The following is a 23,037-nucleotide window of genomic DNA, read 5'->3' on the forward strand; positions in this document are numbered from 1 at the left end:
AGGTTCGTGACATTGTACAGGAGACAGGGATCAAGACCATCCCCATGGAAAAGAAATGCAAAAAAGCAAAATGGCTGTCTGGGGAGGCCTTACAAATAGCTGTGAAAAGAAGAGAAGCGAAAAGCAAAGGAGCAAAGGAAAGATATAAGCATCTGAATGCAGAGTTCCAAAGAATAGCAAGAAGAGATAAGAAAGCCTTCTTCAGTGATCAATGCAAAGAAATAGAGGAAAACAACAGAATGGGAAAGACTAGGGATCTCTTTAAGAAAATCAGAGATACCAAAGGAACATTTCATGCAAAGATGAGCTCAATAAAGGACAGAAATGGTATGGACCTAACAGAAGCAGAAGATATAAAGAAGAGATGGCAAGAATACACAGAAGAACTGTACAAAAAAGATCTTCATGACCCAGATAATCACGATGGTGTGATCACTGACCTAGAGCCAGACATCCTAGAATGTGAAGTCAAGTGGGCCTTAGAAAGCATCACTACGAACAAAGCTAGGGGAGGTGATGGAATTCCAGTTGAGCTATTCCAAATCCTGAAAGATGATGCTGTGAAAGTGCTGCACTCAATATGCCAGCAAATTTAGAAAACTCAGCAGTGACCACAGGACTGGAAAAGGTCAGTTTTCATTCCAATCCCAAAGAAAGGCAATGCCAAAGAATGCTCAAACTACCACGCAATTGCACTCATCTCACATGCTAGTAAAGTAATGCTCAAAATTCTCCAAGCCAGGCTTCAGCAATATGTGAACTGTGAACTTCCTGATGTTCAAGCTGGTTTTAGAAAAGGCAGAGGAACCAGAGATCAAATTGCCAACATCCACTGGATCATGGAAAAAGCAAGAGAGTTCCAGAAAAACATCTATTTCTGCTTCATTGACTATGCCAAAGCTTTTGACTCTGCGGATCACAATAAACTGTGGAAAATTCTGAAAGAGATGGGAATCCCAGACCACCTGACCTGCCTCTTGAGAAACTTATATGCAGGTCAGGGAGCAACAGTTAGAACTGGACATGGAACAACAGACTGGTTCCAAATAGGAAAAGGAGTTCGTCAAGGCTGTATATTGTCACCCTGTTTATTTAACTTACATGCAGAGTACATCAGAAACGCTGGACTGGAAGAAACACAAACTGGAATCAAGATTGCCGGGAGAAATATCAATAACCTCAGATATGCAGATGACACCACCCTTATGGCAGAAAGTGAAGAGGAACTCAAAAGCCTCTTGGTGAAAGTGAAAGTGGAGAGTGAAAAAGTTGGCTTAAAGCTCAACATTCAGAAAATGAAGATCATGGCATCCGGTCCCACCACTTCATGGGAAATAGATGGGGAAACAGTGGAAACAGTGTCAGACTTTATTTTGGGGGGCTCCAAAATCACTACAGATGGTGACTGCAGCCATGAAGTTAAAAGACGCTTACTCCTTGGAAGGAAAGTTATGACCAACCTAGACAGCATATTCAAAAGCAGAGACATTACTTTGCCAACAAAGGTTCGTCTAGTCAAGGCTATGGTGTTTCCTGTGGTCATGTATGGATGTGAGAGTTGGACTGTGAAGAAGGCTGAGTGCCAAAGAATTGATGCTTTTGAACTGTGATGTTGGAGAAGACTCTTCAGAGTCCCTTGGACTGCCAGGGGATCCAACCAGTCCATTCTGAAGGAGATCAGCCCTGGGATTCTTTGGAAGGAATGATGCTAAAGCTGAAACTCCAGTACTTTGGCCAAAGAGTTGACTCATTGGAAAAGACTCTGATGCTGGGAGGTATTGGGGGCAGGAGGAGAAGGGGACGACAGAGGATGAGATGGCTGGATAGCATCACCGACTCGATGGACGTGAGTCTCAGTGAACTCCGGGAGTTGGTATTGGACAGGGAGGCCTGGCGTGCTGTGATTCATGAGGTTGCAAAGAGTCGGACACGACTGAGCGACTGATCTGATCTGATCTGATCAGTGAGGAAATTCAGTGGAGAAAAGAGGCTGAAATAAGGATAGCTCAGTGAGGAATTTCAGTGGAGAAAAGAGGCTGAATAATTCAGCCAGAAGGTGAGAGAAAGAACGACATGGGGAGACCAAGTTTCGGTGAACAAGGCCTGCACTTTATTTTCCTAAGTAGTTTTCATACCTTAAATTATGCATAGAGGATAATGGGGGAAGGGGAAGAGTCATGCAGTAAGCCAGGCTTTCTTCCTGCAAACTTATCATATGCAAAAGTTTAGGTGATTTGCATCATCTTCTGGCTCGGAGACCTGTTAACATTTTAAGACCCTTTCTTCAGAAAACTTATTTTTTTCTAAAGGTGATTGGTCAGGAGCCACCCTCCAAAAGCATTAGATAAAGTTGCATTCCTATAGGGCAAAGGTGTGGTGGGCTATAACAAGAAAAAGAATTAACTCAAGGGTCCAAGGTTACAAACATTAAAGCTACTACTTACACCAATTATACTAATTAATACACTGCCAGGGACACAGCAGGTAAGGGATATGGAAACTTAGCAGCAAACATTGGCCCAAAAAGTGAAAAACCCTTCACCAATACAATTTCTAATCAATCTTTTAACTGCTCAAAGGAATCTGTATTTAGACAGTTTAGAACATCTCATGTCTCTCACAGTTGAGAGGCTCTGAGCAACCACATGTGGCCAGAAAATCCTATTCAGGCAGGCTAGAGGACTTCCAAAGGAGTTTGTAGGTTGAAACACTGTCACACCCAGGAATTATTAACTGGAGCTGTAAGTTAACTCTTTTTTCAGAGAGAGGTAGTGGGGGACAGCCTCCCATAAAATCAGAGGTGTAGGTGAGAGCACAAAGCAGAAAGTAGGCAGACTGTGGTTTTGGGGGTAGATGCTCGAGAATTTCCAGGGGGACTCCTGAGGCTTGATCCCACCTTTGCATATGCCGAGCCTCCTTCCTCATGACCTTTGCCACGGGTGGAGTTCCTCACGCTGGCTCCCGGCAAGTCGCTCAATCAGACTATACAGTCCATGGGATTCTCTAGGCCAGAATATTGGGGTGGGTAGCCTTTCCTTTCCCCAGGGGATCATCCCAACCTAGGGATCGAACCCAGGTCTCTCACATTGCAGGCAGATTCTTCACCAGCTGAGCCACAAGGGAAGACAAGAGTACTGGAGTGAGTAGCCTATCCCTTCTCTACCGGATCTTCCCGACCCAGGAATTGAACTGGGGTCTCCTGCATTGCACGGAGATTCTTTACCAACTGAGCCATCAGAGAAGCCCATGGAGAACTTCATGAAACACCTCTCTGAGAGCTATATGGGTGGATCCTGTACTGACTGAAGGGCAAATCCAAGGCTGTCTGGCATAGGGGAGTCTGGAGTCCTTCATAAGCAAGCTCATATCAAAGCTTCGTCAGTGATGCACCTTTTAAACTTCAGTGAGTTCCTCTCATCTCCAAACCTCAGTAACTTCATTTACCAAAAAAAATAAAAATTACGAGATAATCTTATTAACAACTGCCTCACTAAAATGTATGAAAACCAAATGAGATAATCCATTTAAAGCAATTTGCCCATTCCTGTGAGCATGCTAAGTTGCTTCAGTTGTGTCTGACTCTCAGTGACCCCAAGGACCATAGCCCACCAGGCTCCTGTGTCCATGGAATTCTCCAGGTAAGAATACTGGAGTGGGTTTCCATGTCCTCCTTCAGAGAATCTTTCACACCCAGGAATGGAACCTGCATCTCTTTATGTCTCCTGCCCTGGCAGGCAGGTTCTTTACCACTAGCGCCACCTGGGAAGCCCTGGCCCATTCCTAGTAATAAATGTTAAATAAACATTTGTTCTTGGGCAAGGGAAGAGCTGGCAGAACTGGTAGAACAATAGAGTTCAAAGTTGGTGCTTTCAAAGTTCAGTTACTTTTTATGTTCAGAAAATATTGCTCTATTTTATCAGTTAATTTGGGAGGGTTTTGTTGTTGTTGGTTTTTCTTTTGTATGTCTTTATTGAATTTGTTACAATATTGTTGTTTATGCTCTGTTTTTTGGCCACTACACACAGGGGATCTTAGTTCCCTGACCAGGGATTGAATCCCCTGCATTGGAAGAAGCCCTAACCACAGGACTGCGGGAGAAGGCCTTATTCTTTTTCTCTAATGCAGACGATCTGATCCTAGTTAGGGGGAAAAGTTGAAAGGAACAGTGTGTTGCTGAGCCAGAGAGCAGAGGGAGAGAAGCATCTGAAAGCATCAGGTGTAAAGTACCCAGAACCACGAAGCGGTGACAAACACATGGGGCGGGGTGGGGGGGGTGGGGGGGGGTGGGGACGGGACATCCTCAGGCACTGCTTGGTTTCTGTCCCCCAGGGCCTCTTCTGGAAACTTCTGCTTCCATCTGGAGGACATGGTTTTGTCTTTATGAGCGTGGGGTGTCCTTACCTGCCGCACGACAGGGACTGCATTGTGAGCTTGGGGACAGAACGTGACATCTGGCGGAGAAACTCAAAGTGGCCCTTTGACTTGAGCCCCGGCCGAGCCAAGAGCCTTTCCGTATGACCGCTGCAGGATCACGCCTCAGTAACTTACCGGTGCAACAAATACGGAGCTTCTGTCATCAACCCTCTGGAGCTGGGCCACAACCAAGCGCCTTCTGCCCTGTGCCTGCTCTCACCAATGGAATGAGACTGAGTTCGGTTCCAAAGGCAAGGAAAGCGTTCTCCTCAGATCAAAGAGTGAAGACGCGCGACCTTCCGCTCCAGAGAAGGTGTTCTCGTCGCCCACCACCGGCAGTTGCTTCGTTTATGGCCGCCTCTACCGCCCGCAGGGGAGGGGTAGTTTTGCCGAGGCGCGCAGGCGCAGCTGGGCCGCTCAAGCTCCTGTCAGGAGGCGGCACAGCCTCTCTGCACCGCCGCCACCATCTTGGATGGAGTTCGGTGCGCAGTGTCTGTACAGGAGCCCGAAGCTGAGGCCACCGTGCAGCTGTTTGGCACCAGGAACGCAGGTCAGCAGGGCCTGGGCGTGAGACCTCTACTCGCGGCACCCTGTAAGGCAGTGAAACTAGGCTCAGCATAACGGAAAAGGAAAAAAGGATTAGACTTTATTTTGTTGTTGTTGTTCAGCCAGTAAGTTGTGTCTGACTTTTTGCGACCCCATGAACTACAGCACTCAAGGTTCCCAGGCTCCTTTCACTGCCTCCCAGAGTTTGCTCAAATTCATGTCCATTGAGTCGGTGATGCCTCTAACCATCTCATCCTCAGCTGCCCCCTTCTCCTGCCCTCAGTCTCTCCCAGCATCAGGGTCTTTTCCAATGAGTCGGCTCTTCACATCAGATGGTCAAAGTGTTGGACCTTCCGCTTCAGCATCAGTCATTCCAATGAATATTCAGGTTGATTTCCTTTAGGATTGACTGGTTTGATCTCCTTGCAATCCAGAGAACTCTCAAGAGTATTTTCCAACACCACAGTTCAAAGGCATCAATTCTTCCCCACTCAGCCTTCTTTATAAACACTTTTGTTAGCTACATTCTATTTTTACTTCCTGGTGTCATCCGAGCTACATCCCTCCTGCTGATGTTAATTACGTTCAGTTAAGTCGCTCAGTCATGTCCGACTCTCTGACCCCATGAACCGCAGCACGCCAGGCCTCTCTCTCCATCACCAACTCCTGGAGTCCACCCAAACCCATGTCCATTGAGTCAGGGATGCCATCCAATCATCTAATCTTCTGTTGTCCCCTTCTCCTCCTGCCCTCAATCTTTCCCAGCATCAGGGTCTTTTCAAATAAATCAGCTCTCTGCATCAGGTGGCCAAAGTATTGGAGTTTCTCATGCTCTTTTTAGACTTGCCCTGTGGGAGAAAGAGAAGTGCTAGACACTCCTTCAGGAAGAGCCCAGCCTGCAAAGCTAGCTGACGCCTGTCTGTGGTCCCCAGGACCTCCTCTGAAGGGCTTCTGGGCACCTTTCCACTCTCCCTTGTGTCTTCAGCCTCCCGCTGTCTGTTTCAAAAGTGCCTTTCCTGCCTTCTTCTGCCTCTGGCCCACATCACACACCATTCTGTCCTTCAGAATCAAGCTTCTCCAGAGAGTGGTCCTCACAATGCAGTAGATGCAGTAGCATGGACTGTGTAGTGTTTTTCAGGTGGATGGTGATATACATTTATCACTGTGTTTCATGCTTGAAAAAGATGAATTGTGAAGTGGACTACTGGGTTCATGAGTTACCTAAAATGCTTTTTTTTATATATTTAAATATTTATTTATTTGGCTGTGCCTGGTCATAGTTTGGCAGGTGGGATTTTTTTTTTTCAAGTTGTGCCATTTCTGCACGTGGGATTTAGTTCCCTGGCCAGCAATAGAACTTGGGCCCCCATATGTTTCGAGCACACTGTCTTAGCCACTGGACCACTAGGGGAGTCCTCCTGATGCGCTTTTGAAAGTATCAAATAAGCCAAAAGAAACAAAGAGTGGTCCCATGAGTTGCTGTTGTTTTGTTACCTGGTCCTTTCTTATCCCCTGGAATGTGGCCCTCTCCCCACCACGCCACTGAAACTGCTCTGCCAATGTGACCAGTGCCCTTCAGGGTCTGTGCTTGCTTCGCTGGAATTCTCTGCCATGTTCGATGGAATTAAGGCTCCAGGACTCTTGGCACCCTTTCTTATTTTCTGGACAAACTCTCTCCTTCCTAGTTGGCCTCTTCATCTTTTCCCCCAGAATCTCTTTTTTCCTACTTAACCACCTGTTACTGGCCTTATGTGCAGCCACTGAAGAAGCTCATCTGCTTGCCTGTGAAGAGGTGCAATGGTGGGAAAGGGCGAGCAGCAGGGCTTAGAAAGGGGACTGGCTGGAGCAGGGCTGGAAATTCTCCTTCCCAAGGCTGCCGCTCCTTCTGTGAGGACAGGAAAGTGGAAGCAGTGAGTACAGCTGACCCCCCTAACTCAGGGGTTACAGGCACCAACCCTCTGGTCAGTGGAACATTCAAGTGTAACTTTACAGTCAGTCCTCTATGTCCATGGTTCTGCATCCATGGATTCCCCCAGCCCCTGTACTGTAGTACTCTAGTACATATTTATTGGGGGGAGGAGAAATAGTGTATATATGGGCCCTTGCAGTTCACATCTATGTTGTTCAAGGGTCGACTGTATATAAAATGTGTGGTATATGTTGCTTTTTGATAACTGGATAGAGTCTTAGACTTCCAGATCTCAAAAGATGTAGGCAGGAAGGCATAGAAGGCATAGAAGGGGAAGAGACTTTACAAGTATAAACATGTGGACCTGGCTTGAGAGGAGGCCTCAGCTTCCTCAGGGGTCTTATCCCCAAAGCAGGCTGGAGTCAGCCTTTTCCGCACCATGACAAAACAACCATGTCTTAGTTTATTAAAAAGTCAACTGAGTGCCTGCAAGAGGCGCCCTGACTCTTGTCTCCAGATAAACGACCCAGTGTAGAATGGAAGCAGGAGATTGTCTCTTCCTTTCCTCCTGCTCCTACCTTAAGCTCAGAACAAACATCAGTTTTCAATTTTTCTTTCCTGCCCAACCCCTCCAATTTCCAGATTGAAATCAGTGGGAGAAGGTGCATGCATCAGGTCATTTCACAGGGAGAGAAGCAGGCAGGAGAGAACACGGGGGGAAATGCTTCTTTTAACTCAAAATGCCGGTCTAGTCTCTAGCTTTCCTACCTGAGGCCTCTACTCCTGTCTTGTGAGGTCTGAAAAGGACTGAGGACTGAGAGGCAGGGGAGAAGGATAAAGGAATCTATGTTTGCATGGTTCCAGAAGTCCATCCTGAGGGTCCACTCAATCAGTGGCCTGTCTCCAGGGCCTGCTCCTCTCCCTTCACCAGGTAATTCCCACCCTCTCCAGAGGCCACCCCAGGCTGTGCTGTGTTGCTCTGCCTGAATGTGGACTTAGGCACACTTGAGGACTCAACTAATGCTTGATGGCAATTAATGGAAGACTTGCAAAACAGCAAGTGGAATTTGAAGCGGAAATAAGATGAACGTCTTGGCCCGTTTGGGCAGTTATAACAGAACACCACAAACTGAGTGACTTCAAATTTCTCACAGTTCTGGAGTCTGGGAATCCTAGATCAGGGTATCCAGTTAGAGCCCACCGCCTGGTTTGCAGATGGCTGTCAGAAACACACAAACATTCATTCTGTAGCTATGACTCTTTTTCTCAGTGTCTGCATGTTCCAGACCCTCCAAATGGGTCCTTGTAGTTATATCTTTTCTCTGACCCTGGCATGATGCTAAATCTTGCCCCTTACATGGGCAGTGGGCATCTCCTTGACAAATTTCCCTCCTGCATAGTGTCTAGCTTCTGACCTACAGAAATGGACAAAGACTTCCTGATAGATATAAGAGTTGGATAAATGGAGAAATTCGCTGTGTTCTCAGGTGGAAATACTGAATCGTTTAAAGATAATGACCCTATTATTTTAAAGGGTTACCATAATTACAATTTTAAAATCCCAACAGATTTTTGGAACTTTATAAATTGATTTGATTGCAAATTATTGAAAAAATAGACAGGCAAAAAATGCTTGAAAAAGATGAATTATGAAATGAACTACTGAGTTTCAAAATCCCTTTTAGAGAAAGCTAGTGATGATGAGGATGACAAACTATCATTTGTTGAGAGCTTGTGATGTGCTGGGCATTATGCTAACCACTTTGTGCAATTTATTTTTTTTTTTCTGTTCTAACTGTAGTGCTGTGAAATAGGCACTGTTATTACCCATATTTTACGGATGAAGTGACAGAATGAAAGTGGTTGTTCAAGATCAATAACTTGTTCAAGATCAAACAGCTAATCCGGATCTGCCTGATTCCTAGGCTTATCGCTTCACTCCTCTTCACCGACATGGAACCCACATGCTGCTGATTAAAGAGCAGGCAGATGGAGCAATAGAATAAAACAGAGTTCTCAGGGTAATTTTCTTAAAAATTATGAAGTTAAAAATTATGAAATAAGACACAAGGAAAACATCTATGAAAGTAACCAGGCAAAAATTTAAGCCTATATTGTTACAAACACATACACATAGTATACATACAAGTGAAGGCTTAAAAAACCAAAATGGCAGCAGATATAACAAAGAGTTGGAAAGGGGTCAAAGTTAGAATTGCAGTCCACAGCTGGAAAAGAAAAGCAAGTGCAAGCAGAAGGGAGTCAAGGGTGAAAGAAAGTCCAGAAACACTTGGAATCAATTTCTAACTCAGTATCAGCTGCCCTTTTGACCTATGTGGCTGAATGCATCGAAGATAAACCAGAGGATATGTGAGAAGTCATATTAAAACAGTAGCCACTCGTTTTTACCCACTAAACTATCTCCCCTTCTAGGGTTCCACAGCCCCAGCCCAGAACAGAGGAGTGACCCCCAAAGGATTGCCATCCTCATGTGTGAATGTGCTCAGTCCGTCAGTCATGTCCAACTCTTTGTGACCCTATGGATTATAGCTCGCCAGACTCTTCTGTCCATGGGATTTCCCAGGCAAAAATTCTGGAGTGGGTTGCCATTTCCTTCTCCAAGGGATCTTCCCAACCCAGGGAGCGAACTGGTGTCCCCTGCATTTGGAAAAATTATCATTTAACTTTGTCACGTTATTATTATATATAATATATTTATATTATTATTGTCACTTACCCTTTAACAAATTATTGTTATTCGTCCTTTGACAGACTATGGTATATTTATCCAGTGATTTTCCTTTATTCAACTTATGGAGAAGTTGTGTGTTTGTTCAGTGTCAGGTTTTGTTTTGTTTTTGAGACTGAAGTGTTGTTCTACGTGGTGAGGCCTGAGCCCCGGCATGGCTTGGGGATGGAGCAGGCCCTTGGTCTGGTGTGCAGGCTCTTAGTCCAGGAGGACAGGTCTGACTTGACCCATCCACCCTCTGGAGGGTAGTGACGTGGGCTCCAGTGGTTGGCTTTTGCTGCTGTCCAGGGTGTGGCTAGGGCAGCCTGACCACTGTCAGCACAGCCCACTATCAGCACCTCTTAAGCGGGTATCACCTCTGCACCCCACGGGCTGATTGATGGCCGGCCTTCTCTCTTCTGGTGTCTGAGATTTCCCAGGGCTCTTTGGGTATCCTGTGCACCCGTTTCCTGGGTGAGGTCTCTCCACTGCTTGTGTTGAAATGGGGGCAGTTTGCTTGCATTACAGCTATACAGTCTAAAAATGACAAAGTATTTTCCACTTGTTCACAGGGACATCCCTAATTTTTCAGGGCTGATAGAGGAGTCCTCTTTAAAAAATAATAATTCTTTACCAGTTTCAGTGGGATTGGGGAAAAAACAAGGCAAATCAGTGAAATAAAATAATTGTCAATCTCATTGTTTCTAAGGTGTTGTGTAAATAGCAATGATATCACCTTCGTATGTGTATGATTTTTTTTTTTTTTTTTTGGCTGCTGTTCCCTGTGTGGCTAATACTCTGTGACCACTATCAGCAGGAGCCCACTGCTGACTGATGTCAGTGAATATAGGAGTAAAATTGGAGCAAAATCTCCCTAGTCCCATAGTGGAATTACTGGTCCATGTATATTGTCATATTTATGTCTCTTAATACGTAATTGCTAAATTGCTTTTTCTAAAAGGTCAGTTCCTTTTCCAGTGCCTTCAGTGACAGATGAAAATGTGAAATGCCAAGACTCTAGTTTATCGTGAACATTTTTCCTCCCTAATTTGGTAGCTAAAATAGTACCCACTGCTTATTTTAATTTGTCCTTCTTTTATTATTTTGAGGAAGAGTCTGTTACCTTCACATTAGCTGCAAGGATGCTAGCAAGCTCCCCTGCTTGCTGGTTTCACCTGTTCCATTTTATTAAATAGCTTCAGTTCTCTTGGGTGATGGAAACCTGGTGTCCACTGTGACAGATCTGAAGATCTGATATTTTTCCTCCAGTTGATTCTTATTCATATTTTTCAAGTCAACGGAAGCCTCTGTTTCTCCCATTTCTTACCTCATGTGACTGCTGTTGCTCTGTTTCCTTTTCTCCATTTCCCCAACACACTCTTCATACCAGGGGCAGCGAAAGGAGGGGCGGACTTTTGCAAGGAAACAAAACGTCTCAGCATGGCAAACAACCTAAAGATTAGATGTAAGCCATCTCCATCATAAAAGGGCACAGCCACTCCTCCTCCTGGGAATGTGTCTCTGGTCCCTTGCATACTTGGATGCTGGCTTCCTTCATCTGACTGGCCTGTCTCTTCCTGACCACACCTTGTCAACTTCCCCTTCTAGAGCCCTTAGTCTGGGCTGGGCTCCTTGCCTTGTGTTTCTCTGAGGCTTATAGTCCCCTTCTATACTCACTTCTACTTGGCCATATAGATTATTATTGTAATATAATAAAATATTATTATATTTTAATAAGCTAGAATGATCCATTTAGTGCTTACCTAAGCAAAATGCAATTTCCCCTCCCTAGTATCTATGCCAATCACTTTTAACCATTATTTTTTTTTCACTCTTTTCCTCCAGCCATATTTCCTTTTGTCTGTTTTCTGGTCCGGCTCTTCACTTGTTTCTACTGATGTCTTAATGTTTCTCTTATTGCTTAATGCCCTTTTTTTGTTCACTTAAAGATTCCTGAATTAAGAAAAAAAATCATAATTAACAGATGTTCTCTCCACAATAAACAGAAGGTACTATTTCTTAGTTTCCAAAGAAAATTACTTTTTCATAGAAGAATCAATAAATCTTTCAAAATATTATTACATATGTGGCTTCAAGCTACAAAACAGAAACTCAAATCTCATTTTATATATATATATATATATATATATATATATATATATATATCAGAAGAAATTTTCCATAGTTGTGTTTATTTATCTCTGGCTGATCTTGGTAATCAATACCACATTGTTACCCATAAAAAATACAATAAATAGTCAACATCTGAACTTTAATAGGCAAAACAAACGTCTTTGTTTTGATTATTAGACATATTTTATTTTGAACCTTATTCTGAATAATTTGAAAATAATCTAATTTTAGAAACTTCTCTATAAAACTCAAATCTTTGGCTGTGTCTTTCCAGAAGTTACCTCATCTTGATGTTTATTATATCTCAGATGAAAAGAGGTAGATTTTTAGAAAATGCAGTTCATTGTTATTGTTGTAATTCATTCGTTAAGTCGTGTCCAACTCTGCAACCCATGGACTACAGCATGCCAGGCTTCCCTGTCCTTCACTGTCTCCTGGAGTTTGCTCAAATTCATGTCCATCGTGTCGAGGATGCCATCCAACCATCTCATCCTCTGTCACCTCCTTCTCATCCTGCCCTCAGTCTTTCCCAGCATCAGGTTCTTTACCAGTTGAGTCAGCTCTTCACATCAGGTGATCAAAGTATTGGAGCTTCAGCTTCACCATCAGTCCTTCCAATGAATATTCAGGACTGATTTCCTTTAGAATTGACTGGTTTGATCTCCTTGCTGTCCAAGGTACTCTCGAGAGTCTTCTCTAACACCATAGTTCGAAAGCATCAATTCTTTGGCCCTCAGCCTTCTTTATGGTTCAACTCTCACATCCGTACTTGACTATTGGAAAAGCCATAGCTTTGACTTAGACAGACCTTTGTTGGCAAAGCGGTTTCTCTGCTTTTTACGCTGTCTAGGTTTGTCATAACTTTGCTTCCAAGGAGCAAGCATCTTATAATTTCATGGCTGCAGTCATACTGTCCACAGTGATTTTGGAGCCCAAGAAAAGAAAATATGTCACTGTTTCCACTTTTCATAGCCAGTGCAAATTAATAATAAATGCTCATACCCTTTGCCAGCATTTCTCAAATATACGTACAGTGACCCTTTGAAGAAAGCAAAAAAAATTTAAGAATGATACACAAAGGCAGACTATAAAGAATCAATGGGGAATCAAAATAAATAGTAGATAAGTGCCATAAATATAAATATTTAAATATATTTTACAAATAAAAAAATCAAATCAAAATAAAGGGGTTGTCATAGCAAGAACTTGAAGGTGGAAGTAATTCTCTGCCACCAAATCTCTGTGACTATTAGCAGGCTGCAGAAGAATAAGGAGGCTTCACATGCCATCTCCGAATGGGGGTTAATGAATTCCAGCCTTTTCTGGAGAGGTCCCTCCCACCATCCTAGGCGGAAGATTCACCAACTGACTGTTCTTTATGTGACTCTATCCAGCAGACAGCCTGCCAAAATACAGCAAACCTCTTACCTGTCAAACCTTTCAGCTCCTTGCTTCTGCCCGTATGTACAGGAGTAATTCATAGAAACTGAACAGACCTGCCAAATATCTGCAGGAACTTTGAAGTGCTTGGAAGGAAACGATAGATCTTAAAAATATAGGTGGTATTTTCATGTTTTCTTTAACTTTCATTCAAAGTGAAGAGAAGAGCAATAAGATAGAAGTGAAAACTTGTTTTTATGGCTGCTGTCAGGGAAAGGGATTTGCTAAACATGCGCTCCACCACCACACACTACACTGAACTGTGTTTGCTTTTCTAGATTACAGCTCAAACTTCCCAAACAATGGGTCTTAATAAAGGACAGAATGATTATCCTGAAGACCAGGGAAAAAAGCATTTTCCCCCACTTTCATCCAAATATACAAAGGCTAATTATGTGATTAGGAATGCTCATGAATCAATTTGGATAAATTATTTTTGTAACCTTTGGTATCTGGAGCCATACTAACTTGTGAGAAGATAAATAGAAGTGTAATTAGTATTCTTATTGTTGGTGAATATATTCTTTGTTTCTGAGCCTGCAACAAAGGATGTTGAGATCCCAGCACCCACTGTATCATCTCCCACATCTTGGTCTTTGCCAGGTCGATGGGTGGCTTTTCCTCTCTTGCTGAGTATATAATGTTGTGGTTAGGGGGGAATGTCAGGTGTGGGGGTGTGAGGCACACAGAAAACAGAACAGGTTTGTCTCCTGCTGTCTTTAGCACCTAGTACAGTTCCAGGATCTACTTTCTATGGATATGGTGAGGATGAGTGGAATAATGGGAAGAATTATATAACATTGTGGAAAATAAAACCCTATTTCAGGGGTCAGATGAGATGGTTTCAAATTCCTTCACTTCCTAACATTACAACTTAACAACAATCACTTAACCTTTCTGTACCTCCAGTTCTTCAGCTGCAAAATAAGAATGCTCATAACAGTCTCTTGTTTTGAAATGTTGCCTCCATACCAAAAAATAGGATAAGTCCAAATTCCTTATCAGTATGTATAAACTTCATGTTTTGGCTTCAGACTAACCACTGCTGGCTCTTAAAACCTAATGCACCTTCTTCTCCTAGCATATGACCTATTCCTGTAGGACCATAGGGTAGAGGAGGATCCCTTAATAACGTGCACCTGTTAGACAAGGTTGCTCTTTATCCTTCTGCCTTATAAACTCCTTCTCACTCTTACTGTTGCTGTTCAGTTGCTAAGTCATGGCTGACTCTTTGCAACCCCTTCACTCTTAAGTTTTTCTCAAAATCTCTTCGCGTTTCTGATGTCTCTGCTTCATGGGAATGAGATGGATCCACTCCTCTGAGTGCACAGTGAACTCTGAGTTTCCTGCTGTCTACCAAACATCTGTTTTACGCTCTTTTTGCTTTAACTTGTAAGCATCTTGAGAGCAAAATATGTTTAATTTATCTTGTCTACCATCTCTGGCACTGTAATGGTACATAATGGGCTATTATTTAGTGTTGAGTGAATTAAGTTCTTCCAAGTGTGTTTTTTAACATGTTTTCTTAAAAGTTAAACAATGTGACAAATAGTCTTATGTAAGAGTTTATACAGTAGCTCAGTTTGATCAATGAGTGAAGTGAATGAATCTTCTTACTATTGAACATCTTCACTGATGTTCAGTTCTGTACCTTGAGGCAGGTTGATTCTAACTTAACTCATAGAGGAAGAGACACAAAAAGCCAGTAAACATATGAAGGAAAAGGTTCAACTGAACTAACAAAGAAGTTAAAGTATAACAACAAGATACAAAAAGAAAACCCAATAGAATAACTGAAAAAAAATTAAAGATATATAATTCTGGCTAAGGTGCTGTGAAGCAAACTCTTATACATTGCAGGTGGGAATACTGTTCTAAAATTTCTGTAAAGCAATCTGATAATATGTACAAAGAGTCTTACAAATCTTAGCTGTTCTGCATAGGCAACTTCTAAGAATCTCTCACAGGGAAATAAATAGAAGTCATGACAAAATACTGTGCCTGTAGGTACTCTGCATATAATAACAAAATTTGGAAACAATCCAACTGGGAAGAGTTAAGCAAGTTATAATATGTCCATGCAAGAAATGTTATGTAGCCACTGAAAATTATGACTATCTAGAGTCAGTAATACTGTTGAGAAATGTTGAGGATTACTAGGGCATCATGAACTTTAGCATGAGGATGATGGTGCATAAGCAGTCTGTAATGGCAACAGCACCTCTGTTTGGTATCTTTTATTTTTTTCTGTACTACATTTTTCCTGTTTAGTTTCGGTTTTCTTTAATGAGCAAATATTTTGTTTAAAAATTAAAGCATTAGTTTAAAATTAAAAAAAAAAACTGAGCTTATCAGAGAGCTGCAATCATGGCCTCAAGTCATTTCTTCCATAAATGGATCCTCTAGCCATCTCCCCTTTAAGAGCACCCCTCAGGGAAGGGCTCACTAACATTTAAGCTGAACTTTGAAGAATCAGAAGGAGTTTGTTAGGCGAGAAAGTAAAAAGGCATTCCAGGCAAGGGAATGAATGGCCTTGGCACAGGAGATGGGATATCTTTTGAGATCAGTCTTTAGGTATTGCAGAGTGGGATATAAGAGATGGGTCTGGTATTGACAACAGGTTCATGGAATGTAGGGCACTGGGGTCTGTGCTATGGAGTTTGGACTTAAGCCTGCTGTTCGAGACAAGCCTGTGGCTGAGGAGTTCTGCTCCTATGTACATACCCAACTAAGTTGCACACATACGCTCACCAAAAGACACAACTGTGGATGTTCATGGAGCGCCTGTTTGCAGTGGTCACAAACTGAAACGGTCCAGCTGGTCACATGTGAGGGATGATGGATGAATCTTGATGTAGTGTTCGGTAGTGGAAAACAGCAAGACTGGATGAGGTTTAGTTGCAAAATGTAGTTGAACTTTGCAGTTTTGGTGTTGAGTGAGGGAGGCTACTCACATAGGGGAATACGTGTGTGATTCCACAGAATTCCGTGTGCGGAGAAAAAGAACAGGTCAAAGACACGTATGCTCTTGGAAGTCACCATGGTGATTGCCCTTGTGGCAGGGGGCGGTGCTAGGAGGGAGACACTAAGAGGGGCTGTCTCTGGTGCAGTGTGCAGTTTCATAAGCAGTGTTTGCAGATCACAATGTGATCTGTGTTTGCATCCACTATGTGAAAATATATTCAGCTGTACAATTAAGATTTGCATACTTTTCTGCATGTCACATTTCCACAGTATTTACAAAAATAAAATACAGTAAAATAAAACCAACTCTGGAATAACTTTCCTTTCCTGCTTCTCCACTGCAGCATACATAGTTGGAAGCCCTTGCTTTCTGACTGTCAAGGTCTGAAGGAGTCTTCTGCCTTCCTAGCTCCCTTTGTAGTCAGTCAAAGAGCCCCAACCACTCAGGGCTCCAAATGATTGCTCTGACATCTACTTAATCAATATATTAGCATGGGGAGGAAAGTGCTTAAGTTTACCTTAGACCTGAGATGATGACTGGTCTAATCCAGGAAAATCTACAGCTGCTTATCTGATTTTAGACTTCCTCGTTCATACAGATTTTGACTCTGTCCCTGAGGATTGATACTGTGACGAATCGCACCCCTCACACAGTCCAAATTACAGTGCCTGGGGTTCATCATCAGGCCAGACTTCTATATATATTGCCAAGTAATCCAGATGTTTTTTTCCTATTTCAGTTTAAAAGTTGTAATGCTTTCTACATACATATTCATAATGGATTCCATTTCAAGCAGAAATGATGGACCAGCCCCTGCAAGGTGGTTGGAGAATATCTTACCCAGAAAGGAAATACATTAAGGTCATGAAAGCCCTTTGGAGCATCCAAGTCTTGGCTCCGTTTTTTGGACTTCCTTCCACTTTCTAGAATCCTTCCTTCAGATATTTTCTTTAGATAAAGTGGCCTGTGATGACCTCAGCACACCCTGATGGTTCCTCCAGATAATATGTCCTCAACACAGAGGAGCCATGTGGTTTATTGAGAGCACATGTTCCCCACTGTCATCACTCAAGCTGCTGGCCGCTCTGTGTGCCAAAGCCACAGGCAATGCCAAAGCTGTTGAGTCAGAGAAATTGCTCCCCAATATCGACATGCCAACTCTCCTCTCAATAATATACACTGCTAAGTCGCTTCAGTCGTGTCCGACTCTATGCGACCCCATAGACGGCAGCCCACCAGGCTCCCCCATCCCTGGGATTCTCCAGGCAAGGACACTGGAGTGGGTTGCCATTTCCTTCTCCAGTGCATGAAAGTGAAAAGTGAAAGTGAAGTCTCTCAGTCGTGTCCAACTCCTAGCGACCCCATGGACTGCAGCCTACCAGGCTCCTCCGTCCATGGGATTTTCCCGGCAAGAATACTGGAATGGGGTGCCATTGCCTTCTCCGCTCAATAATATAAAGAGGGCTTCATTTGCTCATGAATTCATTCACTTAGCCCCTCCAACATTTCTTGAACGTCTACTGTAGCCAAGCATGTAGCAGTAGGTATTGAGGATAGATAATGAAGAAAATGGTCACAAACCTTGGCCTTGAGGAACTTCCATTCTAAAGAGACAAGACTGGCAACAAAGAGGTAGACATGTGAAAGGATTGTGGGTGGAGAGAGGGCTGGGAAAAGAGAAAGCAGAGAGAGGGGAGATGGCAGGAGGACCTGGATATTTTGGGTAACCCAGTCAGCAGGGCGTCTCTGAGCATGGACCTCAGTGAAGGGAGCTTTAACTCCACCAAGATCCAGGGAAAGAGCATTCTGTGAAGGGAAACAGCCACAGAGATGTGCACCAAGAAAAAGAATCAGCTTTGCTCATTAACCACAGAGCCCAGATAACTGGCTTTAAATATCTGACAAAGAAGAGTCAAAGCCTGGTTAAACTGGCTTTCACAAAGCAAGCAAGTCCTTAGAGACTTCCCAGGTGGCTCAATGGTAAAGAACCCACCTGCCAATGCAAGAGATGCAGGTTTGATCCCTGGATTGGGTTCCTCGAGAAGGAAATGGCAATCCACTCCACTATTCTTGCCTGAGAAATCACATGGACAGAGGAACCTGGTGGGCTGCAGTTCATGGGGTACCATAAAGTCAGACAGGACTTAGTGACTAAACAATAACAAGCAAGTCATTCCTGCTTTTCCTGTTTTTCTGTGGCTTCCACTTATACCTTGGAGGGGTCAGAGGCCATACGAGGTATGTAGAGGTACAAGGAGAATACATTCTAGACAATGAAATAGAGAAGAAGTTGGTGGGTGATGTCCTACAAAGCATGACCTGGCAGTGTGTGCTTCCTCTCTCTGCTGCTTTTATGGGCTGAACTGTCTGCCCCACCCCACCCCCATTCATATGTTGAGGCTTTAACCCCCAGCCCCTCAGAACATGACTATTTGGAGACAGGGCCTTTAAAGAGGCAATTAAGGGTAAATGAGGTCTTGAGGTGAGCCCTGATTGAATATCACATAAAAAGAGGAGATTTGGTCATAGATATGTACAGAAAGAAGACCATATGAGCACAGAAGAAGACGGCCGTCTATAAGTCAAGGAAAGGAGACCGAGAAGAAATCAACCCACCTTGATCTTGAATTTCTACCCTCCAGAATTGCAAGAAAATAAATTTCCGTTTTTTAAACTGCCCGGTCTGAGGTGTTTTCCTAGGGCAGCCCTAGCAAAAATACTACAGTTGCCCATTAATGTTTAGACTTGGGAAATGACTTAAAACATTGAAGAACTACCTTTGTAAATCAATCTTAGTATCCTACAATGTTCTGGAACTTTATTGGTAAATCAGTCCAATAAGTCTCAGCTGTACTTATTTTCCAAGATCAGTTGAAAAATCTTTAATCAGAGGGTAAAACAAATGGAGTGCCAAAAATGTCAACTTTTGAAGATATTAGTGAATTGCACTTGTTGAAAACAACACATTTTCTGGCTTTTCCTCTATTAAAGCTGAGGAGGAATTGAACAGATTAAAATTAAATCCAGTTATGCCCTGTATTTAATTTTGGAAATTTATGAGTTTTGAAACATCTTGACTTGTAGGAAGAGCCTTTTGATGAAGCTCCTTTGTACTTAATTGGATACATTTATGTACTATCAGGAGTAAATAGAATAGAGGAGGCATGCAAATTTTTAGCCTCTAAATTTGGCAAAACAATAATTATAAAGGCAACCTATGTCATGACTTTTATTTTTTTAAATGTGATTTAAAACCATCAACAAAATGAAAATTTGGGGGAGTGGATGGGAAAATATTTACAAATCCTATATCTAATAAAGGGCTAATATCTTAAAGATCTAATGAACTCCTACAACTCATTTTGAAAAAAATTTAATTGAAAAATGGGCAGAAAATCTGAAGAGACATTTTTTTTAAAGAGGACATCCAAATGGCCAACATGTACATGAAAAGATTCTCAGCAACACTAATCATCAAGGAAATGCAAGTCAACAACCACTGTGAAATATCACCTCACACCTGTTAAAATGACTATCACACACACAAAAAAAGAAATAGCAAGTGTTAGCAGAAAGTGATGAGAAAGGAACTCTCATACACTGTTGTAAATTGATGCAACCATCAGGGAAAACAGCATGGAGTTTCCTCAAAAATTAAAAATGGAACTACCATATAAGCCAGCGATTCATATCTGGGCATTTATTCAAAGAAAACAAAAACACTAATTCAAAAATATTTAGGTAACCGCACATTCATTGCAGTTTTACTTACAATAACCAAGACATGTAAAGACCTTATGTGACCACCTTTGGATGAATAAATACAGGAAATATGATACATATACACACACAATGGTACATATTCAGCCATAAAAAAGATTGAAATATTGCCATTATTTCACAACATGGATGGACTTTCACAGTGTTACACTAAGTGAAATAAGTCAGATAGAGACAGACAAATACCATATAATCTCACTCATATGTGAAATACAAAAACAAAGAAACCAAGCTCATAGATACAGAAAACAAATTGGTAGTTGCCAGAGGCAGGAAGGGAGTAAGGGCTGAAATGAGTAAAGATGTCAAAAGGTACAAATTTCTAGTTATAAAAAAAAATAAGTCATGGAGATGGACACCACATTGACTGTGGTTAGTAGTTCTGTGTTGTGTACTTAAAAGTTGCTGGGAGAATAAATCTTAAAAGTTTTTATCATAAGAAAAAAAAAGTTTGTAACTGTGCATGGTGAAGTATAACTAGACTTAGTGTGGTGATAATTTCACAATATATACAAATATCAAAGCATTATGTTGTACACCTGAAACTAATATGTTGTGCATCAATTATACCTTGATTTAAAAAATATATATGAAAAAGAAAGATACTCTTAATGGAGACAATTACCTATGAGAATATTTGTTTACCCAGGGATTGAGCGAACCTATGTCTCTTATGTCTCCTGCATTGGCAGGTAAGTTCTTTACCACTAGAACCACCTGGGAAGTCCTATAATATTTATACAGATCAATATTAAAAATAAACTAGGACAAATATATCCTTCATTTAGCAAAATTTTCTCTGAGCTTGACACTTGGCATGTTTCCTGGGTCCTCACCTACCAATGGGCTTCCCTGATGGCTCAGTAGTAAAGAATCCACCTGCAATGCAGGAGACGCAGTTTCGAACGTTGGGTCAGGAAGATCCCCCAGGAGGAAATGGAAACCTGCTCCAGTATTCTTGCCTGAAAAAATCCTATGGACCAAAGGAGCCTTGGTGGGCAATATTCCAAAGGGTCACAAAGAGTCAGACACGTCTGAGCACTTATGCAGGCACCTACCCCACTCTTACCCCCAGGTGGTTTATAAAAGTTAGCCAATTTTAAAACATGAAATCAAGTTTGGGATCTTGCTTCTGAATGAACTCTTTGATTTGTGAAAAAAGTGCACAAAGGTGTCTCTGAAAAACACACAGTTTTCCTTGATTCACACTCTTATAATACTCCTGATGCCAGATGAATGGATTTGTTCCCACACCCACCAATTCTCCCACACCAGCTGGATGGTTTATAATTCAATTCATTTCTGACACTAAACAGATTTATCACAGACCCCACCAGATTGCCCCCTACTCCAGATCAGATGCTGGTCACAAGCAGTGAGTCCCCAGGTTGGTACCACTTATGTCCTTCTTGGCTAAAATTAGAGATTCCCACCACCTTCTCCACTGGTTAAGTAATTTGCTAAAGCAGCTCATGGAACTCAGGAAAACAGTTGACTTACTATTGCTGATTTATTACAGAGGATATTTTAATGGATACAAATGAACAGGAGAGAAGAGACACAGAGGGTGAGATCTGGTAGAGTCCCAAGCAAAGGAGCTTCTGTCCTATACAGTTGGAGAGCATCAACCTCCCAGCCTGTAGACCTGTTCACCAACCTGGAAATTTCTCTGAACCCCGCACTTTTAGGGATTTTTTTAAAATGAGGGTTTGATTATTTATTAACTCAATTGCCAGCCCCTCTCCCCAAAGTGGGAATTGAACCTGAAAGTCCCAAGTTTCTGATCATGGCTTGGTCTTTCTGGTGACCAGCCCCAATTCAGGAATCTATCCAAAGTCACCTCATTAGGACAAAAGGCACTCTTATCACAAGGAACTTACAAGCAATTTAGGAGCTCTGTGTCAGGAATCAGGAGCAGAAGCCAATGGATATTTATTTCCTATTATTTCACAAAAAGTTTGTCCCACTGTCAATGTCAGCAGTGCCTGCCTTACCCATTCACTCTCTTTCCTTTTTGTTTCACAAATTATTTAACAGCTTATCACAAGGGAAGGTGACATTGGAGGAACAGCTATAATAAATTACAAGAAATTCCACAATACACTTAAGGTTCCCTGCCCTTGTGTGCCCCTCCCCCAGAGCCCTACCAGTGGGTGGTCTTAAGGAAGGTCTGCAGGACCACTCCCCTCAGGGAGCCTGCCAACAACCCCTTTTCCTGCTAAGGAATGAGGAGGGGGATGGTCATACTTGTTCTGTTGACTCTGGTGGATCAGCTGAGAACAGGAATTTAAAAGTGATTTGTTACCTCTAAAAACCTCTATTGAGATGCAATGAATTGGTATTTGGTTTCCAAAGCAGGTTTCACTACTAGGAGGGAAAATGTGTTGATATTTCCTGTCAACATGATCTTGGCAGTCATCTTCCTCATTAAAAATGACTGAGTTGACTTTCACCTCTAACTTGAACTCCTTGGGATTGGACAGCATTGCTGCATTTCCCAGTGTATTCCTGCTGGGAATACTCAGCAGGAGTTAACTCAGGTTAACTCAGCCACAAAAGAAACTTAAAAAAAAAAAAATTATTTATTTTTTAATTGAAGGATAATTGGTTTACAGAATTTTGTTGTTTTCTATCAAACCTCAACATGAATCAGCCATACATGTACATATGTCCCTCCGTCTTGAACCTCCCTCCCATCTCCCTCCCCATCCCAGCTCTCTAGGTTGATATAGAGCCCCTGCCTGAGTTCCCTGAAACATACAGCAAATTCCCATAACTAAAACATGGAAGCAACCTAGATGTCTATTGACAGATGAATGGATAAAGAAGTTATGGTACATATACACAAAAGAAACTTTCAAGGTTCACTTCTGCCGAGCTGACAGACCAAATGGAAGTCACGTATCCTTTCCCACCACAGCTGGAGGATAATCATAAACATGAATCTTTATAATGGGGCCAGTGCATTAGGACAAAGAGCTGAGATGCTTGGGCAGTGCTGAAGTGACCTTGAGGAGGCCATCTGAACTCTGTCAGGCTGAATTTGTCACCTAGTAAAAAAGTGGGGTGAACAATATTAACCCTGCCTATTTCAGGGTTGTTATGAAGATTAAACAAGGTCTG

The 23,037-nt window shown here is 42.4% G+C and overlaps 1 protein-coding gene across 1 annotated transcript in view; it reads left to right on the forward strand.

The window, feature by feature from the left end:
* The first annotated feature begins 4,514 nt into the window (after positions 1-4,514).
* RXFP2 (relaxin family peptide receptor 2) overlaps positions 4,515-23,037 on the forward strand; it is a 97,189-nt gene continuing 78,666 nt past the window's right edge. The window contains exons 1-2 of the mRNA XM_025263075.1: positions 4,515-4,793; positions 4,846-5,005. Coding sequence (XP_025118860.1) covers positions 4,515-4,793; positions 4,846-5,005 — 439 coding nt within the window. The remainder of the gene's footprint in view (positions 4,794-4,845; positions 5,006-23,037) is intronic.

Source organism: Bubalus bubalis, chromosome 13 (assembly GCF_019923935.1).
Source record: "Bubalus bubalis isolate 160015118507 breed Murrah chromosome 13, NDDB_SH_1, whole genome shotgun sequence".
Classification (NCBI taxonomy): domain Eukaryota; kingdom Metazoa; phylum Chordata; class Mammalia; order Artiodactyla; family Bovidae; genus Bubalus; species Bubalus bubalis.